The sequence below is a fragment of the Phodopus roborovskii genome, unplaced genomic scaffold (assembly GCF_943737965.1).
Source record: "Phodopus roborovskii unplaced genomic scaffold, PHOROB, whole genome shotgun sequence".
Taxonomy (NCBI): Eukaryota; Metazoa; Chordata; class Mammalia; order Rodentia; family Cricetidae; genus Phodopus; species Phodopus roborovskii.
Window position 1 is genome coordinate 18571320 of NW_026126547.1, and position 16795 is coordinate 18588114.

Below are 16795 nucleotides of genomic sequence, written 5' to 3' on the forward strand. Positions count from 1 at the left end.
TGTCTAAAAATGGCAAAGTAGGATACTCACTCCCTGCAACAAAATTCATGCAAAACAAATGACTTTTTCAAAATCAGAACTAATGAATTTTGTATGTGTTAATACACACATTTGAGGATAGCTTTATAAATATGTTGCTGTGTATTTCCTCACGGTGGAGTTATTTCTCTCTTACCCTTCAGAGGTGGATCTTGTGGCTGAGTGGCTCATGCTAGGACACCACATTTATGATTAGATAGATCATAAAGAAATACTGTGACCTCCAGCTTGGACTTTCTAGTGCATTTATATTTATTCTCTCTCTCCCCCTCCCTCTCTCTCTCTCTTTTATCTCTCTCCCTCCCTTCCTCCCTCCCTACCTCCCTCCTTTCCTTCCTCTCTCCTTCCTTTCTCCCTTTCTCCCACCCAGGGGAAGCCCCTGTGCTTCTATAACACACAGGCAGCCCCTTGCAGAAGCACCTTAGGCATGTCAACAGTCACACGAGTGACCACTGAAAGCAGTTAGTCCCCAGATAGGCCCTAAGATGATAATCTGGTCTCTCCAGACAGACCAGAGTCTAGAACTAAGCAGATGAGACAAAGGGGGCTTCCTCATGCCCAGAAACCAAGATATGTTTTGAGTAGTTTGTTACCTGACAAAAAGAAATATCAGATACAGAACTGAGGAAAGGTTATTTGGTAGTAATAATTGATTATATAAATTTGATATAATAATATATTTTACCTTCTTCCTTTGAAATCAGTCAGACCAAATCCATAAAATAGAGGAACTCCTAAGTAATCAAGTTTTCTCTGTTCTATCCACTTTTTAACTGCAAAGAAAAATTAACAAGAAACATGATTTTAAAAGGTACTTTACATTTGTATAGATGCTAAGACTTAATTATCTAACTAAAATAGCAATTAGACCTAAGAACATAAAAACTTAATAAACATAGATATACCTATCTCATGGTTTCAGTTTTGTTCCCATTATAATTAACACAAAGTACTTAAAAAACAAAATTAATAGTACCATAACAGAAATATTTTTACAAAGTTCACTGTTATCACTCATAAATATTTCCATTCATGAAAACAAATCATTTTGCCAGGCATGGTGGTACACTCCTGTAATCCCAGCTCTCGAGAGGCAGAGGCAGGCAGATTCCTGTGAGTTCCAGGCCAGCCTGGTCTACAGAGCTAGTTCCAGGACAGGCTCCAAAGCAATACAGAGAAACCCTATCTCAAAAAACAAAACAAAAAAAAAAAAAGCATTGTGTCATATGCTAGCTAAATCTCTAAATGTAACACACTGACTACAAAGGAGAGGCACTTCCTGACATTACTGCCTTTGTCAAAGTCTAAAATTCAAATGGAGCAGAAACAGTATCTGACTCTGAAATTTAAAGTTATTTACTCTGTAAAATAACTGTTTTAAGTAAATTTAGTTTTAAAAAAAATCATAATTGAATTGTTTACTCAAGTTAAACAATCAGGTAGTTTAATCACTGTTTTCACTTCTCTGCACGTGTGTGTTATGCTTAAGACAGCTTTCCTGATAAAACAATCACATTTAATGGATTCTATTTGTCACTCTGACATAGTTGAAGCAGTTAGTAAAGACTATAGTCATAGTGTTTAGAAGCTTTATTAAAGAAAGCAAAGTTAATTATTTGGGCCAGATCCATCATTCTTTCTCCTAAACAAGATATAAAGGACCTTGACCATTCTAGTTATTATGACTCCTACGGACATCCACAATGTTTCACTTAGCTCTTAGAAACATCTTCACTGTTCTTCATCTTTGCTTATAATTATTCATATTCAAATCTCCAGCTGCAATTCTTATTTGATATCCAGCCCCAAACAATTTTCTAACATTCACCTTTCTAATATTTCCTTAAAGATCTCACATTTAATCATCTCCAAATACTTTTTAGTTCACCTAACAACTCTTCCCTTTGTGCTTGTGTGCATGTGTGCATGCGTGCATGTGTGCGTGTGTGCCTGTGTGCGTGCGTGCGTGTGTGTGTATTCTACCTACTTTAGTTGCATGCATGTGTGCGTGTGTGCATACCTGTGTGTATTCTACCTACTTTAGTTGCATGCATGTGTGCCTGTGTGCGTGCGTGCGTGCCTGTGTGTGTATTCTACCTACTTTAGTTTTATCACTGTATGCTTTCTATCTAAATGCGTCTTTAAAAAGAAATAATTTCATTCTATAATCTTTTATGTTTAGAGAACTCTTGATAATTCCACAAGTCAGCATGTTATGTAAAATAGTAGAAAAACTTTGACTTAAAATATATAACCCATTATGTGTGCCATATCAAGATGTGTATACCATCTGTCTTGCTTTTATGTTATAACAGTTAAGTACATCATTTTACAATAAAATTTCATATGGAAAAGAATTTTCCAGAAGGCCAGAAAAAGACCAAAATATTAACCCTCACTTTAGCAGGCCCATGCATGGGAGAGCTGCTTAGCTATTTTTACTTACTATATTCTCTTTTTGCAGCTCTCTGATAAAATTTAAGTTCTGAAAATAATGGGCCATTCTCTTGATATTCCTATGAAAGAAAAATAATAATAAATTTTAATAGGAAGAATTATCCTAAAGATAAAACAACCATATTTCAACTATGAAAATATAAGCATCCACATGCAAAAAACATAATAGTTATAGAATTATTCTTCATCAAACAAGCACCAGATTTTTACTAAAAAAAAAAAAAACACTAAATAAACTTGAAAAGTCTCATTTTAGACAACATATTGTACTGCTATCCCAATATAGTCTTACACATGAAAGAAGTCTTGGGCAAAGATCTTCTCAAAAGCACTGTGAACTGTATATATAAATAAGCACTGGCTATACCACAACATGTCTTCAGGGCAAGCATACTGGAAAGTACTGTGGGGTCCCCTCACACATGACCCCTTCACTAAAAGTCTACTACATGTTATTCATTGTGCTATGCCCAGGGAACATAGACAGAAGTGGAATCCTAAGCCTTTCCTTAAGGTCCTTACTACCTAAAAGAGTGAAGGAAAGAACGTATTTTTTTTTTTATGAGAATAAAGCAGAATGGGGAAAAATTACAAAATATAGGACTATAAATGTAAGAACAACACTTACCACTTTTATTACATGTCTTGCATCTTTGTTTGGTTTATTTGTGGAGAAAGCTAAAGAAAAAAAAAAGACAAGTGGAAAATGACACTTATTCCAAATCACAGGAGATCTTAGATATAAGTACATGAACTAGATTATCCCCAAAGCCTCTTATAACTGTGGCACCATCTCCACTTTACAAAAGGTGCTGCTAAAGTTGGGGAAATGGAATAAATTTCTCAGTAAGAACAAGAGATTGAGGCCTGAAACTCATATCTGTCTGACACAGACCACACTATTTATCATATTCTATGTTCAAGCATTCAGATATAAGAAATAAACAGCACCACTGGACCTAAGAATATACTATAATCCTTTGAAACCAGCATGTATGGGAGAAATTCTAAACCAGATTCTAAGCCAGAGTCAGCTTGTATGGTCTCTGTTATGAGCACTAAAACAACTGAAGCTGACCTGTCTCCCCAGAAAGAACTGGTCCAAGTGGAAAAAAAGTGGGTGATACATACACACTGTTCCAGTTACATTACAATGGCTAAGAAGTTAGTTGAAAAAATGAATATCTGCTTTTAATTATAAGCCATGCCTATTCTCGATATTAAAATGAAATAAAAAAATTCCATAGCATCTACTTTTGTTGTCTGATGAAAAAAAATCAGATATTCATCAATTACTTACATAAGTGCAAAATTGAAACAAAGAACAAATAATATTGGTAGAAATTGTATTTAGCACCTCTCTGAATGCATTTGAGAATGAATGACATCTTGCAGATGTTGTCCAGCATGTAGCAGCTAAACATAACTGTAGTGCTTGTGCATGAACTCATTCCTACAAGTTCTTTTTTCAGCTATTGACCTTGAATATTAATGACAGTTTTGCACAAGAAATTTGTCATTGAATTGGTATTAACAAAAATTGAATTGGCATTAACTAAAATTATTACACATGTAGAAAAACTGATGAGCCCAAAATAGAGTTGTAGAAGGAAAATTTGAAATTAGTTAGGGAATATGTTATCACAACATGACTGTGAAAACTGAATACTGTATGAACTGTCTAAATGACTATTTTTAAAATAATTTGTCAAACTTTAATGGGAAACATTGAATATTAAATCTATAGCAGGCCCCACAAAAGAGACTCAAGAGGAAAATAATGATTCTGAACTATGTGAGCATCTAACGTGAGTTCAACATGCACACATGAAATAACAATGTATATTATTTGATATAATTTCAAGCATCTTCACGAATTTAAATAGACTAAGTTCATCAGCAGAAATAAGAAAATGTCATGCTGTTAAAACTCAGATTAATCCATACTATTGATAAAATACAAACTTAAGCTTGATGATGGCAAGTTGCTATGTTAAACAGAAGATAGAAAATAAATTAATACAACAAAATTAACTGAAAGAATGAAGCTAGAATATGGAGTTTCAAAACTGAAGAAATTGAGGGAAGAATTATTAGATAAAAAGACAGACATGAAAGAAACTGTGCAATGAAGATAATATAACTTAGTATATAGCAATAGTTTTAAAACATATAAATCAACAACTAGTAGAGCTATTGATTAAAAACTAATAACAAAACAAAATTGGAAAATATTAATGGCATTTAGTATTGTATAGTCAAACAGAAAAGATCCAAACTGCAGAGTAAAGAACACACACTCTCTTCAAGAATGTGTAAAATATTATTTTTAAACTGTCTAAATTTGAATCTGGAAAATAACTCCCTTCTTCAATTCCTTTTTCTTTATTTAAAATAAAATTGTTCATGTAGTATTTTCTTCCTGAAACTCCACCTTATAGCTTTACCACCCCCATGCCCACCTAATATTATGAATACCCTCTCACAAACAAAAACACAAGAAAATGAAAAATCAATAAAACAAAAAATACCCAAAAGAACAAAACAAAGGGCACATATACAAAACCACAGAGTCTATTTTCTGTTAGTTTACTAGTCTCGAACATGAAGCCTGACCAGGAGTAGAAGTGATATACTGTGACACTGAATTAGAGAAAACAAATTTTCACTGTCCCAACAGTTATCAGTTATAAATAGCTGCTTGGTTAAGGTGAAATTTGCATTCAGTTCCTCTTTCCCATGCTGCCCAATGAACATGGGAAAATCAAACATGTGCACAGTTAGATGATCTACCAATACTAACTAGTATTATGGTGCTGAAAGGTGTTCTGCACACTTCCAAGGGAGAAAAGCAATCATCACTATCACACAACTATAAACTTTGTCCTTCAACAGTGACCTGCATGCAAAATATACTGGCACAACAGTGATATAAATGTTATGGGAATCCACCTTTTGTTAGGATTGAGGTACCTAAGCTATAAAATACATGATAGTAATAAATTTTAACCCAAATAAAAATATCCATTTACCATAGTGATATAAATAAATGAATAAACAAATAAGGAAGATAAGGCAGTTCTCTGTTTTGAGTGAAATTCATTTAATACATGTAGAAGAAATCATAAAAATACAAAACCAATTTTAGTAAATACCACAGTAATGACCATGGTAAACAAAAGTCATTAATGGAGGCTAAAATTAGCAGGTAAATAGATAAAAAGAACCAAGTGTCAGCATTTCCCTCTACAATATACTGGTTGTAAATGGAAACTCATAGTCCTAAGTGAGAGACCTGAAAGAAGCCAACAGGTGGCTATCAGATCAACCTGGGAAGAAATACAGTAAAAGAACAGTTGCATGGCCAGTTGATTCTTCTGTCTGAAGCACAGAAATAGAGAATTAATAGAACAATTTTCTTGCAAGATGAAGAAGGGACAGGTCCATGTGGTGGTGTTGATCTTATTCTTGTAGCAAAAGAACAGATGTCTCAATAGTGCACCTTGGCAGTGCAAGAGATTACAATATATAACTTTCACACCGAGTTTTTCAACAGGGCTAGAAGCTCTGGAGAGCAGCCAAAGGGAGTGTGAAGGGGGGGGGGGAGTACTCTGTGCATTATTCTGGTGCCTTTCCTTTGGGAAACCTTATAGTTTAACAGTAGTTATTTTTTTGAACCAAATTAAGACATTTTTATCCTTCCTGTACAAGCACAAACCATGCAGAGAAGAGGACAGGAGATGGGGAGACCATAGAAGTCTGGGCAGCCTGGTGTTCTCTAGGAGAGGAAGAACTCACCCAGTGAGACTGAGGTATGAGACAGAATGCTTCTGACAGGGCTTTTCACTCATTCAAGATGAAAGGAAGTTCGAAAGACCAGAAATAACACAAGGACTGTGTGCAGCAACTGAGAGTCAATGAACTGATAGAGTATTCCAGGCTTGACCTACCTCCTGTTTGTTCCCTAAATTCCTAAGTGTGCTGAAACTAAGATTTCTTAACCTACAAACTAAACCCTTAGCAATATTAAAACACAAGGACTAATGTACTAAGTCCATAAATGACAAAGAAAGACAGAAGAATCACGGACATGGTGCATGTGTGTGTGACCCCAGACAATCAAAAATGATAGCTGAAGTGGGGAACCCCTTGAACTCTAAAGTCTGAGAGCACAACTGCAAGACATAGTCTCCACATAAAGACCAAAGAGTTTACTCAGTGTTACAAAATTAATTGTTTCAGTATCATCCAGGATTTAAGATTTTAAAAAAGTGTGGGGGGGGGGCACTAGGACAACCAGCAAAGTGTAAGAGCTACAAATAAGTTAAACTGTATCAGAGTTGATGAGCAGGGTAGTGGGGTTTCTAAGACTTAGGCAAACTGAATGACTGGTGCGGATTAGGACACAGGCACTCTCTTCCTACAAGCTTTGAACTTATAAAGTGAAACTTTAAAAGTAAGAAACTGAAACAAATAATAAAAGAATTAAAATTGTTCTTTTTATAAGGTTTCTGTTTTTATTTTGTTGTTGTTGTTGTTTTCAAGAAAGGATTTCTCTGTGTAACACCTCTGCCTGTCCTGGAACTTACTTCATTAAAAAAAAAAATTCTTTAAAATTTAAAATAAAAAGTGATAATATCCCAGTACACTATGGGAAAATGCATTGCTGTGATTGGTGTAATAAAAAGCTGAATGGCCAATAGCTGGGCAAGAGTTATAGGTGGGACTTCAGGGCAGAGAAAGAACTCTAGGAATAAGAAAGGCAGATCTCCAGCCAGAAGTGGAGGAAGTGGCATGAGCAGTAAAGAGAGATGAGGTCATAAACCATGTGCCAGAATATAAATTTAAAAACATGGGTTAATTTAAGTTGGAAGAACTACTAGTTAGGAACAAGCCTAAGCTAAGGCCAAGCTCTCATAATTAATATATGCCTTTATGTCAGTATTTGTGAGATGGCAGTCCCAACAAGAAAGCTCATCTTCAATAATTCTCTTGGTAAAGTTATTCAAAGGAGAAAAGAAAAACAAGATATCTGGAAGAGATTTAGCAAAAAAAGATATATAATAAACACCAAGAAATGTTGAAATGGAAAATGAGAGTCACACACAAATCATTTTCCAAATAACTTCAGAGGATAAAGTTTATAAATATAGAAGTTAATAATTAAAAAGATTAACCAGATGGAGGGGGGCATTCAACTCTTATCCCTGTCCCTGAAAGGGGCTATAGAACTTATGCAGAAAAAAAGCAGGGGAGGCACTTAAGATGCCACTACAGCTTCCTCTCCAACCTAATTTAAGATCTCAGAAGAAAAGTCATGAGCAGTCTGAGAAGTTCACTCCACAGCTCTTAGAAAGGAAAGAGAAGTTGAGGTTACAAGGCAAGTCACTGCAAAAAAAAAAAAAAGCAGAAAAACAAGAGAACACAGAATCATTCTGTATTGACACAGGGTTTTTCTCCAGGAACCATATTAATTTCTCACATTGAAGAACCAAGAAAAATATCCTGATTCCACCATGGAAAATTCTTGAAACAAAGCCTTTTTCAAATAAGTTGGGTAGAGGGAGTTGATAGTCACTAATGAAGGATAAATCCCAGAGGTACAGACACAATATAAACAACAGTACTGGCCAGCTAATTTAAGTGGTGTACAGCACACAGGTCAGTCAAAGATGGCTCTGAGGGGAAGTCAAACCAGCAAGTCCTGAGTTGTTTCCAGAAAAGATGATTGGTTGCCTAGATCAAACCACATGATATCATTGCATGAAGAGCTCCTGTTCACTAAGTAAAGCTGGTGTCGAGTTGCATGATAAACGAATCTTTAAAACCATTGGCTAACTGTTTTCCCACTCTGGCTTTTTCCGTTAGAAGATGCTTGCTATGGAACAATAACGAGTTCCTGCTTGACTAGACTCCCTTCAGCATATGATTTTCTCTGGGATTCTGGAAGGCTGGGAAATGAGCAAGCAGCGCACTTACCTTTCCTCAGATCCAGCTCAGCTTTCCTTGGTTGGGCTAAGACCCCTGCAAACTGACTTTTAGAGAATGCTGTACCCAGTCCTGCAGTGGTGGCCCATGGTTTTAATCCAAGCACTTAAGAGGCACAGGCAGGCTGACATCTGAGTTTGAAGCCAGCCTGATCTACAGAGTGAGTTCTAGGAAAAACTTCACCAGCCTATAATTCACACCACCAGAGGAACTAGGATACAAGGTGTATTCTAAGAGATTCATATAAAGTCCCTCACAGAAGGGGGAAGGGACAAGTCCCCCAGAGCTCAGGGGAAGTGGGGGGGGCAGTGAATGGAGAGAGAAGTCGGAGAAAGAGAAGGGGAGGAGAGGAAAGCACGTGCGACTAGGGAGATTGAGTCAGGGTAAGAATAGAAGACGAGAGAGAGAGAGAGAGAGAGAGAGAGAGAGAGAGAGAGAGAACATAAAAGAGGGGGCCATTATTGGTTTGAAGAGAAAACTGAACCTAAAGAAAGGTCTAGAGACCTACAAGACTGCCTCCAACTAACAATTTGAGCAACCTTGGAAAGGCTACCATAAATGCCCTTCCCAGATAGTGAGATCAACAACTAACGTATCCACCATCATGGAGCCCTCATCTAATACATGTTGGAAACAGAAGCAAACACCTATAACTAAACACTGAGTCGAACTAGAATCCAGACCCAGATGGAGAGGACAAGACCAGGTTGCAGAAACACATAGAGACAGCTGACCTGACAGCTAACAGGCCCCCAGACTGATAGCTTGGAATCCAGCATGGGACTGACTCAGGCCCCCCTGAATATGGATCTCAGCCAGAAGGACTGAGCAGTCTAAGGGACCTCAGACAGTGGAACCAGGATGTATTCCTGGTGCACAAAAGGACCTTGTGAACACATCCCCCATGGAGGGATAACTCCCTTAACCTAGAGACAGGAGAAAAGTCCTAGTCCCTACTTCAAATGACTTGACAGATTTACATGACCCCACCTGGATGGCATTGCCCTACATGTGGAATTGGAGTGGGGGGATGGGAGCGGAGGGTGGTCAGGGTGCATGTGAGGGGGCAGAGAGGGTAAAAGGGAGGGAGAGAGGGAGGGAGGGAGAGAGGGGGAACTGGGATCGACATGTAAAATAAAAAATAAATTTTAAAAAAGAAATATCACAAAGTGTATTCTCAGACTACAGAAGAAATAAACTAGAAACCAGTAGCTGAAAGTTATGAGGGAAAAAAAATCGAAAATATTAAAGAGGTTTCTTAAAAATGTATTTCTAAAAAAACATGATGAGAAAGTCCTATGGGAAAATATTAAATGTTTTTAACTAGTAAAAATGAAAATATAATTTGTTAAAATGTATGGAATGAGTTTGCAAATGTGGTTTGGTGGTAGAATACATTTAGAGGGAAGGTGGGAAGGATGGAGGGAAGGAGAGAGGGAAGAGAAAGGAAAAGATAGATGAAACAGAGAGAAAGTTAGGAGTTCAATTTAACCGATTTGTTTTATATGCCTAGAATTCCAACTACTTGGGAGGCTGAAGAGAATTATTTAAGCACTGGAATAAAGGAGGCCATAAATTAGACCCCACCAGGCAATGAGGATGGGGTGCCAAGCCTAAAGGGTTCCCCTTGCTGTCAACCACTTCCTGACTACAGCTATAAAGATACCCTGGTTCCTAGAAAACCACAGGCAGACAACCTGAAGCTGTTAGGCAGTTTATATTTACTTCCTCTTCAGTTTTCCCCCTTGCAAAGTCTTTTTTTTTTTTTTTTTAGTGTGTGTGTGTGTGTGTGTGTGTGTGTGTGTAAATATGTACTTAAGCTCAGGAGAGGTTATCTAAGGCCCTGGAGCTGGTGTTTCAGGCAACTGTTGAGTCTGTCCCTACACCTTTCCCAATAGAATCTTTCAAAGCACAAGCAAAATCCTGTAGGAAACAGCCCATACTGCTGATGAGAGCTGGTATGACCAGCTAGAGTCTACATCCCATCCTCCACTGCTTGATAAATTTCTCCCTCTTCTTCACTCATACATGATCTTCAGGTTTCATTTGTGTGACTTATGAGACAGGAAGCTGTCACTGGCCTTTGGCACTGAGAGTTCTATGACTGGTTCTCCTGACTCATAATCTATATCTTCCACCAAACTGTCAAGTCTCTTTTGACTAGACACCATCGCATTCAGCATCACCTGATCTCATTCAGAGACCAGCCAGTCAACATGACAAACAAGACTCTGTGTCAAAAATAAACCAGAGGGCAAGCCAATGCTGAGTGAGAATGAACCTCAGTGCTGTAACACTTGCTTAACATAGGAAAGGCCTGGGGTTTATGCGAACACTCAAACACAAACACCATACAGTTTATGAAATGCAGCAAAAGGAATGCTAACTTGGAGATTTGTATCACTGAATATATACATAAGATTGGGAGCTTTTAAAATCAATCTTTTAAGCATTTATCTTAACAAATGAAGGTCTATTAGGGAGATGTCAGACCAGAGGAAGGGCCTTGCCACTAAGCCTGATGACCTGGGATCCACTTAGTGGAAGGAGGAAACCATCTTCTACAAGTTGTCCTATGATCTCCACAAAGTGCACCAGAGTATGTGTGCCTTGAATGTATACACGTGCAAGTACACACACACACACACACACACACACACACACACACACACGAAAAAGAAAGGATTTATGGAAAGGAATGAGCAATACAGCCTGCCTAAAATCAAGATATCAGCTTTTGGGCATAAAACCAGTGACATAAAAATAGAAACCTGAGAAAGTTAATAAATCACAAAAATGTAGTTCTTAGACAAGATCAATAACTTGAGAAAATCTCTAAGCTAGACTGACCAAGACAAAAATAGACAAAACACATTGGGCTTGTATTCTAATCCAAGGGCACTATGAATAATAACATGGACATTGCAAGGCCAACAACAGAATGTTATATACAATGTGTCTGAAACTCAAATAAAAAGGACCTACCAGTAGACTGAGGAAAACCTACCAAAGTCTGAATATACACACAAGCTAGCCTTCTCAAACGAAAGAATGGAGCTGAGCCTAGCCCAGCTGTGTTAAACTGAAGAATTCTATAAACACACAGGTAAGAAATCATAGCAATAGTTTAAAACCTCTGCTGGAAAACAAAAATGTAAAAGGAGCACTTCCTTATATATATTTGCTTCAGTTTAATAGCAATACATCAACAGAAAGAGATTATATGAATATAGACCACTGATATTGATGCAAAAATTACCCATAAAAATATTAGGCATTCCTGAATCAAAAAGAAAAAACTAAAAATAAAAAATATTAGACATTCAGATAAAAAATAATTACTAACAGGCACCACTGCTATGCAAGGTCCCATACTCCTAGAATTCCAAGGACTTGGGAGGCTGAGGCAGGCAGAAGGCTCCTCAGGCTAGGGTGGACTACACAGTGCAACTGTGTCAAAGGAAAGAAAGAAAATAAAAGAGACAGGACAGAGGCAGAGACAGAAAGAAGGAAGTGGACAGTAGATATAAATGTACAGTGAGAAAGCAAAAACCTCTAGAAGACAAGTGAAAATTAATGTAATGTGGATTTCAGAATCGACAACACTATAATCAGTGGAGGGAAACTGAAAAACTGAACTTAATTATTTTTTTCTGTTCTATGAAAGACACTGCAAAGAATTTTTTTTAACGTGTGTGAGAAAATATATGGAACATATGCATTTGAAAAAAGACATAAAATATACAACATGCTCTTAAAATTCAAAAACCCCCTTGCCTGGCAAGGGAAATTTCTGGTAAAGGGAATCCAAGATACCTTGAAACAACATAGTTTATTGCCACTATTACATATCTGGATGTGCATATTTCCAGAAATTAGTTCAAGCTGGACTGTAGAAGGATTTCTAGAGGTTAGATACTAGCCAGCATTCCTCAGGAACTTATGAAACAGGTTCAGTTCCTGTCTTCAAAAGGAGTCATTTCCCTTGCTTCTGGCAGAAGGGAGGAAGGGCTCTCCATAAACATATATGGTTGCATATTAAAGTCAATGCTGGCCTCTAGGCTCCCTCCATCCCTGTTCATATTTACTTGCCTTCACTAGCCTCCTGGCTCTACTCCACTAAGCTAGGCCTCAGGCAATTCTAGATCCTAGGCTCTTTTTAGAATGGGTTTCCACCTAGCTACTTTATTCCTTCCTGCTATTTCCTTCTCTTCAAATGCTTCCATAGGTCCTGTCATGGTCATGTCCTGTCTGCTTCCTTTTCTCTCTACTCTGGACTCTCCCTGATACCTCTGAATAGTTTCTCTCTCTTATCAACAATAAAAACCTTCTCTGTAAACCATGGAGCAGCCATGTTGGTGGTTATTTACTGCTGTATTTTCAAATTTCCTGTATTTCATTGTCCTTGAATGTCTCCATAACTTGATGGAGACACTGCTAAAGATGGAAGTGGAGGAATCAATTGGGAACTGAGCCTCCTCCCTGAAGACTGGCTCTCAACATATCAGATGATTTGCATAAATACCCAAAGTCCTCATGGAAAAACCTAGAAAGTTTAGAAGAGCTAAAGGACCAGCCAGGATGGCTACTGTGTGATAGTACCTTCAAGATATGTCAAGTAAACTGCATCTATAAAATCTCAGTAATACGGTTGTTTCACCAAGGCCTACACAATGACTGCCCCAGTTGATATTCTAATGGCAGGATATTTCACAAGGTGCCACCCTAGATAAAGAGGTATACGCACTAAATAGCTGCTAAGAGAGGAAAAATCAGTTCTTGAAGTATTAGGCTCCTGATAGTTTATCCAAGTGGCCAGCCTGAAACATATACATTATGAGCAACTCTAAATGGACCCAGTAGGGCATGTGTGTGTAAAACAGTAATAATTACCAAAGAGAAGACCGTGAATTTGACAGAGAATAAGATTACACATACTCCTGTAAGTAACTTCGTTAAAATCATCCATATGCCAGGCAAGTAGCTCGGGTTAGAATCACTTTGGTCTACTGTCCATGTTCTACCTGGAATGAATACACATTTTCTCAGTCTCAACATAAAAACCATACTGTGAGAGCCAAAATTATGTTTTAACTTCTAATTACTATGCCTAACGGATCCATGAATGACTCTGATCTGCATGCCCCTTGCCCAAAGACAGATATTTCCTGAAATATTGGAGGCTATTGTTTACGTAAGATAAAAAGCCACATTTTCACTGCCCTAAACAAGTTTCTTTGACCCAACTATACCACATGTCCTTTATTACATGAAAGCAGGAGGTTCACAGGCAGGATGTACGCTTGTTCCTGATTGCATGTAGGCAGGAAATATGTCAGGATATATGACTGCTCCTGATTGGACCTGATTAGGAATACCTTAAGGCCCTGCAAACCGTGACTCAGGGCCATTTCCTGGGAACCCAGTATGGACCTGGTCACAGCCCATCTACCTGGTCAGTATTCAATTAAAGCTTCAAAGCTGACTTTAAATTGTGGCAGTGGTCTATTGTCAATGGGACTAACATTTCCTGGAGGCCGCCAGCAATATTCAGACCACCCAAATTTTAAAGCTGGACCTTCACTCTGGAATTCAAGAGCTTGGGGGTCGCTTAAGGAGTCACCTGCCTTGAGATGTTCTAAAGCTCCAAGGTTGCCTTCAGTTTTACTATCAAGTGAACTGCAGGCTGAGAAATGCAGCAATCGTTTGTGGAGGCCTCCTGGTGAGTCATACTCTGGTTCTCCTTTGGAGAATCCCTATCTGGGACATGGAAAGGGTTCTATATTTCCCCCATCCAGGGAAAATATTGAGATGTCACCAACCAACCTAGTTCTAGTTAATCTGTTTCCCAGGGAAAGTTGTGTCTGCCTGTTTTGTTGTAAAGTTTTGTCTGTTTGTGTTTTCTGGTGTATCCCTGAGTGTTTTTTAAACATGGAGCTGAAACAGAAATGGGTTAGATATTTCTGCTGTCTCTGCTGCCAACAGCAGTCAGTCACTACTGATACCATGGCTAAATTTGTGGCCAGGGCTTAGAATTCATCTTTGAGCTATCTGGTCACTGGATTTGGGTTAGCAGGAGTTCAGAAGTCTTTTGGGTTCGAATAACATTACAGTTGTTTTATGCTGTTTTACTTTACTGGAAAGCTGGCTCTGGAGTTAGGTTATGGCTTTGCCTTCTCTAGACCCAAGCATATTTGAAAGTTTCCTCTATCAGTTGAGCCCCATGACACTGTGAAAGGGAAAAGAAAGCAAAGCAAAACAGCCAAAAAAAAATTAAACTTGGTTTATATGAACATTGGGTATGTTTTAAAAATCTATAAAATCTACAAAAAGTTAAAACTAGTTACACTAAGAGTTGATAGTTAAAAATCTATGCATAGGTAATCTTAAAGGAACCATGTAGAATGATTGAAACTTTGGAATAATAGCAACATATGGATTGCCATCATCTTTAGGCATCTTTTCTAGGGTTGGCAAGGGCAGATATCATGTGACTTCATCATCATTGGGCAGCCATGGTGGCTGACAGCCATCTTTGCTAGGGTTTGAGAAGACAGATACCATGTTGCTTCACCACCATCTTGATTAAAGTAGATCATATCGAATGGGTCTACAAATAGGGCAACAACTGTTCTCTGAGGTATTTTGGAGAAAGATGGATTTTTGTATAACTCCTGTCCTGTCTTGAAAGTTAGGTTTATGAAAGATAGGATTTAAAAACAATGCTTATTTAATAAAATATTAAAGCTGCACCTCCATGCATTCATATGCAAAAATGTACTTTGTACAGGCAACCAAATTTTGTAACTTAACAATCATCCAGGTGATAATTGTTTTAAAAACATGAAGGGGATATGGATAACAGCTGAGGCTTGCAAATGTGTGGCAGGGCTAGAGTTCCTGAAGAAAGCCCAGTTGCAATGGTGGACCTTAGCAGTTTTAGAAATGCTGCTGCAATGTGGAAGTTATCAGAAGCACCAGCCACAAGGAAATGGAGCAGGCTGAGATCTAGAAAGCATATTATGTACATGCTGCCAAGAATGGGACCAGAGAGTACCCAAGACCCTTGGAAAGTCCCAAAGGGTTATTATAAGTGAATCCCAGATATTGAGCTTTGAACTGTTTGCACTGTTGGAGCTTGGTTTTGCCTTATGCAGATTGTGATTATGCCCTGCATCTTCCCTCTTGAGGCAAAAAATGGTACTTCATTTTTGAAATTGCAGGAGCAGAGTTGAGAGATTTTAGACTTCTTTAAGAGGAAATTTTGAAATAGGGCCATAGCTATGAGCACTAAATACTAACACAGAAACTTGGATGTTTGCACTGTGATTCATAACAATGGCAAAACTGCAGCAATGGGAATGATTTTGTTATTGGGGGGTCACCACAACATGGGGAACTGCACTGAAGGGCCAAACCATTGGGAAAGTTGAGAACCATTGGCTTAGGGAATGTTTCTCCTTACCTCAGGCCTATCCATGTTATTTCACTTCCTGTCTGTCTGTACAGACCTCCAGATCTCTATGATTATCTAGTGGCAAACTCCATCCTCTGATTTTTAGACAGGCTTTATTTGTACAACCAAGATGTGGCCACAATGTTTTAACCTGCTGAGAAGCACCTTTAAGCCTATACTTAGAAGACAAGCAAAGGGATTCTATAATTGTGAGCTTATGACTAAACACTAGGTAGTCACTTCTCTATCAGCTTATCAGAACTCCGTTGATCAATGGTAAAACTCTGAATCTTGGAAATCTCATTGTAACAATAGCAGAGAAGGAGGAAGAAGTCCAAAACATTTCCCATTTGTCACATACATAAAAGTGAGATGACTGGGTGGAAACAGGAAAGAAATCGCTGGGCACAAAGAGGAAGTGAGGCACCTGGACAGAGAGAGGACATAAGCGGCAAGAAATAGGAACTTGCTCTCTTGTCTGCTGAGACACAAAGGAGGTTATCAGTGGCTGTGCCTTGCTCCTTCTCTGTCATCTCTCAGCATTTTCCTCTCTATCTCACTCTGGATTTTTATTATTTAGATCCAAAAGAACTCCTTTTTATATTTCGGTACCCATGTGTCCAGAACATGAATGGTAGAATGGGGTCAAATCACCTCATGCAGGCTCCAGTCTGGCCCTAAGAAAGGCACCAGCTCTCATGGGCTTGCCCAGTAGCAGGCTGAACCTGACTCCTTACTCTTCCACTCCACCCAGCACCAGTGACTTAGACTGTCCCTAGAAACTTTTTCTTTGAGTTCCATGCTTTGACCCAGGCTTTATTTAGACTAAAGGGCCACACTCCCAGACCTCATGAT

At 38.2% G+C, this 16795-nt stretch overlaps 1 protein-coding gene across 1 annotated transcript in view; it reads right to left on the bottom strand.

Annotated features, from left to right (window-relative positions):
* Positions 1-16795, bottom strand: part of Vrk2 (VRK serine/threonine kinase 2) — a 100112-nt gene that overhangs the window by 56942 nt on the left and 26375 nt on the right. Inside the window, exons 3-5 of the mRNA XM_051200515.1 lie at positions 3125-3174; positions 2486-2555; positions 725-812 (exon numbers count right to left, since the gene is read on the bottom strand). Coding sequence (XP_051056472.1) covers positions 725-812; positions 2486-2555; positions 3125-3174 — 208 coding nt within the window. The remainder of the gene's footprint in view (positions 1-724; positions 813-2485; positions 2556-3124; positions 3175-16795) is intronic.